The 9,081-nt window shown below is 42.7% G+C and overlaps 1 protein-coding gene across 3 annotated transcripts in view; it reads left to right on the forward strand.

Annotated features, from left to right (window-relative positions):
• Positions 1-8,503, forward strand: part of LOC142340870 (uncharacterized) — a 58,425-nt gene extending 49,922 nt beyond the window's left edge. For all 3 annotated transcript variants that reach the window (XM_075391644.1, XM_075391635.1, XM_075391627.1), the window contains exons 2-3: positions 2,397-2,847; positions 3,009-8,503. In XM_075391644.1, coding sequence (XP_075247759.1) covers positions 2,551-2,847; positions 3,009-7,256 — 4,545 coding nt within the window. In that variant the 5' untranslated portion in view covers positions 2,397-2,550 and the 3' untranslated portion in view covers positions 7,257-8,503. The remainder of the gene's footprint in view (positions 1-2,396; positions 2,848-3,008) is intronic.
• Positions 8,504-9,081: the final 578 nt, after the last annotated feature.

The following is a 9,081-nucleotide window of genomic DNA, read 5'->3' on the forward strand; positions in this document are numbered from 1 at the left end:
AAATTGTGGTGCTTGGTTTGGAATATTTTTTTGGTTTGTACTGCAAGCACCGATTCACCTTGTCACTTTTATTGCTTTAGAACGCTCGAGGAATTGCAAAAATTTCGTTCCGTCTGAAAGTGCTACTTGTTTCAAAAACACTGCCTTCTCAAAATTTACACGGCCTTTTTTGATGACCTTACAAAGAGAAAATTTAGATTCAGTTGTTCGTGGCTCCTACAGCTTATGGTTTTTTGTCATTGGTTTTTTCTCTTATTGTGAAGTTTTGATCTTCGACCGAGTGCTGTGTGTTTATTGGAAGCTCCTGGTCATCATTCGCTATAGTTTCAAAGATTCATTCAAAATATTTAACATATTTAGTCTGGCCTGGCTATCCAAAAAAGACTGGTATTTATGTCACGAGTGCATAAGTTGTATGACGGTTGACAAGTGAGACTTATAACATTAACATACAGGAGCGTGTTAAAGGAAAAGAAAACGTTCATTTATTCAATATTCAGCTCGAAATTCCGAACGTTTTATGTTTGAATTTATTGAAGACGCTGAATTGTGTAATTTCAATCAAAGCAGCGCTATATTGGAGTGATACATGTACTAAATGAAAATAAGAATACAATTTGAATTCCTTTGATGAGCCAGTGACGCAATTTGTTATCAACATCATTGTCTAACATCAGCCATCGGAGTTGTTTATTTTTTATCAAATTTGCATATCGGCCTTTACACAATAATTCTCAGAGTTATTTACGTCTGTTTAGAAACAACGTCACGATGTCTATTTATCCTGCGTGTCACTTCAAGTCATTATCAGAGAATTGAAACTGGTCTTCTGGTTAGGGTTTCCTTTTCTTCGAAAGCCCGCGTCTGCTTTTGGCGCCTTGAGAAATGCACGTTAAGAACTGTTGTTGTAGAATTTGATAAGTAGCTTTTTCAACTCGCTGAGAATTGATAATAAACAGTCAAATTGTTCAGTTATATTATTAATAGCCGCCCTCATCTTCTCAGCCGGCTATTATAGCTTTTATTTTTTTACAACTCGAAGAGGAGAATTGGTATTTCAATAGATTTTTATAGCTGAAGCAAGTTTGTTCATTTCTGAATTTTGACTTTATATTTGAGCATTTACCCTCCGTATTTTAACATTGACATCTGTTTTCAAATTTTGGACTTTAACATTCGCTGAATTTGTAATACATAGTAATTAGGAATCGCTGAAAATATTCTAAATGAAAAGGCCATTTCGAGGATTTTTGATCCCATATAAGTCCCTGTTACATATCTAACCAAGCCCAAGCCCACCTAGTCGCTTGCGTAACCCCATCTTTTGCCCTCTACCTGTCTACCCCCTAAACGCCTATCTACCCCATACCTCCTAACTACCCCATCCCATCACTTATCCCCCCACGTATCCCCCGCCCTCACGTAAATACCCACGTTAATAACTAATATTAGAGTCTTACTATTTTGAAGTTTTTTATTGTTTTTTTTCTGAATTAGGGTATTTCTGAATTAGATAAGGCCACTGAGACTTATATTTCACGACTCTTTGAGTCGTTTCCGGTATTCGACCGGCTATGTTTTTTACTTTGTCGAATAAAAATTTTGCTTTACCTGAGTTCACAGCTTGTTCAACATTTTGCGTGAAATCTTTTTGACTTCTCTAGGCTAGTTCCACTCTTCGCTCATTCTGCTCAAAGTGCTTTTAAACAGCAGTTGCTCACTAAAGCAATCTGACGTTGCGATCAGATGTTTTAGAGAATCAGATTTTCTAGAGATTTACCCGTCTCTGAAGTGCATTCTACCAAAAAAAATATGGAAAGTTCATAATTCGAGGTAAAGAGGTTTCGGATTGCATTAACTTGCTCGCCCAGATTTATTGCTCGCTATCAGCGAACTCGCCTGTCGTTTGAGAACAAGTTGTCAAGTAACCCTATCTAATGAAGGGAACTCTACAAAAAGGTTAGGCTTTCGCATAACCTCAACAGTAGAGCAATTCTGAATAGTTTTTAAATGGAATTGTTTATCCATATAGTTTTCGATTGCTTTCCAAAGGTTATTCCGGTTTATGCCGGTTTACGGCGTCCAGTTTTTTCTTTTGTAGTTGTAATTGGAAATTCAGATTTTTCCGTTTGTGCCCCCCCCCCCCCCCCCCGCGGGCAGTGGATTCATGTTATTCACTTCAAGAAACATTTTTGGAAGCCCATTAGGTGGGCTGTTTCACCTCGCGGTTTTTTAAGTGGGTTCTAAAATTTGAAATTTGTCTAAAATATTAGAAGTTATCAGGAGTGAGCGATCAGTGACGTTTGAAAGCATAGATAGCCCTTTTTTAAGTACCCTATAATCTATACTATACCTTGTCGATGTGCTTATGGTTGACAATCACGACTTTGTTTCAGGCGGGATCCGGCTTGATTAATTGTACCCAGCAGTCAATGCGAATGCTATTTTTCATATCCGTGTAAGCCACAGTTCAGTTCAGATATTTCGATCAATTGTGGTTTTCAAAACCTAAAAGTGCGGAAGACTCAGCCCATTTACATCTGAAATGTAATGACATCATCTGTGACCAGTAGCAAAAACAACGGCAGCAGCAGTGGCGGATCTACTCTCACCCCTAAACAATACAGTGCAGGGCTAGTGCGCAAAGGTGCTACTGGTGCTGTTAGTTCTCAACAGCAGCATTCGCAAACGATGCCCGCAGCAGTTGCAACGTCCCCTCTTGGCCCATCCCCTAACTCGTCCACCTCAGCTGCTAACAACAGTGGTCATTATTCCTCATCTATGACCTCCAGCAGTAGTATCAGCGGTTGTTCCTCCTCTTCCACTAGACAAAAAGGATGCATACAGGTAAGGATGCTTCTTTCTGCTGCTGTGGCATCGTAGATTGGATAGTGGATGAAAATTCAAACAAATTTGATACAATTGGAATTACGTTAGACATTAAAACTTGCTAAAAGAGTGTTAACACTTATCCAAAAGAAAGGTAACATTTGTTCATTTGGTTTTAGGTTGGGTTCTACGACATTGACCGGACAATAGGCAAGGGCAACTTTGCCACGGTGAAGCTTGCCAGACATCGGGTGACCAAGTCCAGGGTGGCGTTGAAGATCATCAACAAGAAACAGTTAGACGATAGTGATCTCGCCAAGACTTACAGGGAGATCAGCATCCTCAAGAAGCTCAACCACGTCAACATTGTCAGGCTTTATCAAGTGATGGTGTCCAATAATATGCTGTACTTGGTAACTGAACACGCCTCAAATGGAGAATTGTTTGAATTCCTAGCTGAGCACGGGAGAATGGAAGAGCCAGAGGCGCAGAGAATTTTTTGGCAAATTGTTCTGGCTGTAGAATATTGTCACCAACAAGGAGTTGTACATCGCGATTTGAAAGTGGAAAATCTTCTGTTCGATGCTTATTGGGACATAAAGATAGCTGATTTTGGATTCTCTAATACCTACGTCCAAGGAAAGTTACTGGACACATGGTGTGGAAGCCCACCGTACGCTGCCCCTGAAATTTTTCAGGGTTTGAATTATAATGGCGAGAAGCTGGATATTTGGAGCATGGGAGTGATACTGTATGTGTTAGTATGTGGATGCTTGCCATTCGATGGTGATTCGTTGCAAGAGTTGAGAAGCCGAGTTCTCTCAGGCAGGTATCGGATTCCGTATTTCCTGAGTAGGAACTGTGAGTCTCTGATCCAGAGAATTCTTGTTTTGGATCCTGTGAAACGATACACTGTGCAGCAGATCAAGCAGCACGTGTGGATGAGACGAGATGCTGAGTATGATATTTACAATGGCTGTGGTGCTACTTCAACCAGAGGTGCAGATATCTTGCCTCTGAACGACAATGTTTTACAAGCTATGACCAAACTGGGACTAGATCAGGAGAAGACAGAAACCTCTGTCAAGGAGCAGAAGTATGACCATTACTATGCAATATATCATCTTCTGCTTGAGAAAGTGGAAACCTCTGGGCCAATATCCCTCAACATAAAGCAGCCATCTCAAATGCCAAATCTGAGCTCATCTTGTGACTCTGTCTCTGTTACTTCAAGCATATCGCTCGATCAAAAGTATACCGAGGCCATAGACCGAGGACTGCTACGGCAGAAGTCGTGCAGTCCGAAAGGATCTATTGGCACTCCTTCAATTGACGAAGGGTTCTCTTCCGACGTCTCCTTTGATGCGGACCAATCAATTGGCAAAGAATCGTCAATGGAGCAGATGACACCCATAAAAGAAGATCCGGAAGCCGAACATCTGCGCCTGAGCTCTACTTCCTCTAGCGCGTCTTCGGCAACAACACCTAAGAATACTGCTGGTAGTCGGACGCCTGCTCAATTAGATTTCGAAATTTCATGGCAACCTCATCATTTCTCCCACCTTAAGCTGCCCGCCAATCAAACAACCGTAGCACCACCTATGCCTCCTATGCTAATCACGACGGAGCCCACACCCAATGTGCCCTCTGACTGTGCGACCAATGCAGCCCCTGGAACCCATTCATCATCATCATCATCATCGAACAATGCTGCTGCTTTGACATCCTCTACTGCCTCCTCTGTTTCTGCCACACACCTGCACAGCTCATATGATGAGGTGTCGGGAGAGAAGATGCTCGTGAACCTGGGAGGCCATTCCAACTTCAGCAGTCTTGAATCCCAATGCTCTGAATACTCCTCAAACATATCTTTGGATGCCAGTCAGCAACATCTGCACCACTGTCCTGCAGGTGGTACTGCTGGTGGCGGTGGTAGTGGTGGCGGGAGCAGCTTAAGTCCGGGAACCACGACCACCTCATCATCATCCTCCTCTTCTGGGTGCAATAGATTCACGCAATCCACTTCACTGTCACCTCAAGTGTGTGTAGCTAGGCCGCCTCTCGTCCATCAACAGAGGATAGGCGACTGCTTCTCGGGAACGACAACAAATAATGGTGGTGGCACGAATGCGGCTGGTTTTCTCGCTTGTGGGCGCAGGGCTTCGGAGAGCAATCTAAATGAACAAGATCAGGAAGAGTTGGAGCCAAATCCTAAAAACATGAAGCATTCTGTGCAACCTTATACCATCCAAACTCTGGCGCATTTTGAATCATCAATGCATGAACAGCCTGAAATTGCTGGTGGTGGAATAAAGCTTCTAAATCAAAGCGCGAAACAGCCAACTGGCCCATGCTGCATTGTGTCAACTGCTGCTAGTAGCAATAGTTTAAATGTCGCAGTGGTTAGCAGTGCCCCCGGTAGTCCTTCCGTTCAAACTAAACGATTGATCAAGCAGCGAACTGTTGCTCCTAGAAGTATGCAGCAAGGGAATGAGTTAAGTAGCCGATTGTCACCCAATAGCAATAAGATGTTGCATCCTCCTAGTATCTCTGGTTCCGCATCCACCACTACATCTCCTCAAAGTCCTCCTCTGCTGCACCATACAAACCCGCATCAACCTGCATCTCAACAACAACAATCAGTCAGTACTGGAGGTGGCAGCCATTCCTCTCCCACGCAGTTTTTATCACCTCTTGCAATCTCTAGTGAAAACTTTAACAAGTCTTTGCAATATCACCACCAACACCCGCCATCCTCTACGTCTTTGTATGGCGCATCAGCATCTCAGCGAAGTAATCTGTCACACCATCAACACCACCCTCACGCTCCCCTATTTAGCAAACATCATCAACTTCAGTTCCAGTCCGCGCAGCCCCATCTATGTGCCATCTCAAACCCTGGATCCTCAGTTCAACTACTGGGTCCCACTAGCGGCGTCGCTGGGTCTGGTAACTATACATTCATGGGTGCATCTAAGTGTTCGTTCTTGCCAAAACCCCACAGCTTCGACGAGACACAGTCACACAACAGGTTGGCTGGCGTCGCTTCTTCCAGCGGTGACGTTTGCTGCAGTGGAGTTGGAGTCGGAAGTGGAGCTGCTGGCGTGGGACTGATGGCCAGTGATGTTGCGTGTAGACGCCAGCACAGCTTCGACACCCCATCTAAGTTACATAATCAAAGTAGCACTGAGGAGCAATCAAGCGAGGAGAGCAGCAGCCCACAGATGACTCACTCAACAAACTCAGCAATGGCTGCGACTGCTGCCTCTGGCCTGCTCACGACCTCCTCTGGAGCTGCAGTTAAAGAACGCATGATGAAAAGCCAGCGTAGAATATCAAGCAGTCCCTACGCAATGAAGCAGTCTCAAAGTCAACATAGATCACCCTCTTTACGAGGAGTCCCTAGGAATGGTATGCAGAGACAAGAGACATTGAGGCCCAGACATATATTAGAGCGACAGGACAGTAAATGTAGCAGCTCGCCGCCTAGAAGTCCATTGACGCACCATTCCAGTCTAGACAATGAATCAGGCACTGGTCAATCGGGATTCAATCAGTCTGGAGGAATTCTGAGTCAGTCATTGGCTCTGTCTCCAGGAGTCAGCAATGTCAATGTTGGGAACACAGAGATCACATGCATGTTACAACAAATGGAGCTTGGTATTTCAGCTAGTTCTCCTTTATCAAGTAACCCGGCTGTCAGCTCAACTAGCCTATCTGATACTGGCACATCTCATTCGCAGAAGCAATTACAGTTCCATGGGTCCAAGATAATGCATGCAGATATGGGCAGCTTGCAAGGCTTTAGATTTACCCACAACGCAGTGCTGCAACGCCACCAAGCCTCACCACCTATACCAAGCATCTCGTTTGAAAGTGCGGAAGGAATTGTTCACTACCTCGACAACGCCAATCCACGAGCGAGATCTCCAACCGCTTTGGCGGCCTCGGCCTCCACCTACAGCCTTGGAGCTGGCGAGGATCGGAGGCGATCACCTCCCCTTCCCAAACATCATATCCATCCACAGTCCAACGCAGCTTTACAACCTGGCTTGGAATCACCGTCGCATCAATTTTCCGCTTCTACGGCGAGAGATCAAAAGGGAACTACCTTCTCATACAGTTACCCGAATGCCATCTCGATGACAGTTAACAATGCTTCAGTGCAACAATTCAATCAGGGCTCAGCACAAGCAACAACAGCGCCGGACGATGCAATGGTTGCTGTTGTTAGCAACGGAAATACTCATAGTGAGGTGAAACAAGATCAGTTGTCACAAGTTCCCAATGAGTTTGTGAAGCAGATGTGTTACGTAGCCAGTGCAGCAGCAGTAATTGGTTCCTCAACTGAGGGCAGAAGATCCATGGAATCACAGGCAAACTCGGAAGAACCTTCACAGAGCAGTTCGCCTATGGACCAGGAATAAATTCCATGAACTAGTTTTGAATTCAAGGCTAGGACTTGGCAAATAAGGATGAAAAGCATTATTATTTAACGAATTTGCTATTTATGTAACGGGAAAATGCAGTTTGAATTCTGTAAAATCTAGTAGCTAAAATATGTGCTCGCAATGCAGCTGGTCTGCGTTGTGGCGTTTAAATTATTAGTCAATGCTGAAAATTCGAGCTGATACTCTTTTGCTATGATCCGTATACAAATTAAAATGACGATGTTTTCGTCCGAAATGCTAACGATATTGTATTTACATCCGACTGAGCTGATCACGACAAGACTGAAGTGTTTGCTAATGCAGTATGAATTTGTGATCGAATTTGGGAATCCGTTTTGAAACAGTCTCTCGCAGCTTTAAACTCCTCTTCGATTCTGTCTCTGAAATTGTTCATGTATTATCTCACTCACCACAGTCACTTACCCCTCCCGTCCCTTCCCGTTTTTGTCTATCATGTGCTGCTCATTGTACAATTTGTTGCAAAATTCCCAGTTAGCAGTCAGTAGTTATCCAGTCTAAACTTTCCAAGATGGTTTATAACTTTGATCTCTCTCGATGAACTTGATGCAGCTGAGCTTGAGCTGCGGTGACTACTCTTCCCTGTCCATTTGACAAATCCTGTTTAGTTCTATCCTCTCCGATCATTAGAAACAACTACTCTACTTCTAGTTTACTATCGCCATTATACCATACGATACGACACCTTCAATACAAACATTACAAATGCAAAGCTACCTACTACCGCCTCCTCGCTATTGCTGTATAGTTTATAATTTTTTCCTTCTACCAATTTGAATTGAGTTTAATTCATTAATTGAAAAGTGGAGCTAATTTAATATTTAAGCAATAGCTCATAGTTTGTTAGTTGGGCGTTGTGTTGAGTTGAGTGCTAGTAGAGCTGTCTGAGTACAGATATGTGACTATTTTCTTCTTTCGTTAGGCCTCTTCCTCCCTTATATTTTGAAGCAATTTGCAATCAATGTAAAAAGATAGACAGTTACAAAATTGAGAGATTAAATCTATTTTTGTTTGATATAGCCATCATATTTTATCAGTTAATTGAATGGAAATGTGACCGGACAACACAAGCGCAGAGCATGTATGTGAAATAAAGAATGATATGAGTTAATATTAGAATGAGTGATCTCTATTTGAATATGTTACTATAATTAATTATGTCTCTTAGTGTTACCTAAACTTGCCATTCAAATTGTATAATCGAACTCTTTTCAACTAAATAGATTTAGCAAAACAGAGCGATCGTTACAAAATAACAGTCTTAGTCTACAACTGAAAAGTACCAGGCTTAGACCGCATTTTTGCTTTACCCCATAATGATGAAAGAAAAATTGAGACCTGGTCCTAAAAGTAAAATTTTCAACGCAAATTGCATCCTGGAACTCATTTAGAGCTGCGATTTGTGGCAATGGTTTGTGTAAAGCTGAACGTGTTTGTGCTTCACCAAACTTCATGTGAATAAGAATAACAGTCCTAAGACCTGAATATTACCTGAAAGCTTGTTATTTTGACATCTCTGAAAAGAAACATCTGTTCGAGAAGGGTCGCATGATTCTGAGATTGTTCCCACATCTAATCTGTCAGCATAGAATGCTGGATAGCTTATAGGGATAGCAGGAAATGTCTCATTTGTAGTCTTTTTAAGTTGGGGACTGCAAGTTTCAAGAAGCCACAATTGATTTTCTGGTGGCCGATAGGCCTTGAAAATGATCAATTTAATTGAACTGATTATTTTGAGCGAGGATTAAAAGAATGGATTTAACGCGGTGATGCAATAAATGCG

Source organism: Convolutriloba macropyga, chromosome 1 (genome assembly GCF_964194025.1).
Source record: "Convolutriloba macropyga chromosome 1, txConMacr16.3, whole genome shotgun sequence".
Taxonomy (NCBI): domain Eukaryota; kingdom Metazoa; phylum Xenacoelomorpha; order Acoela; family Convolutidae; genus Convolutriloba; species Convolutriloba macropyga.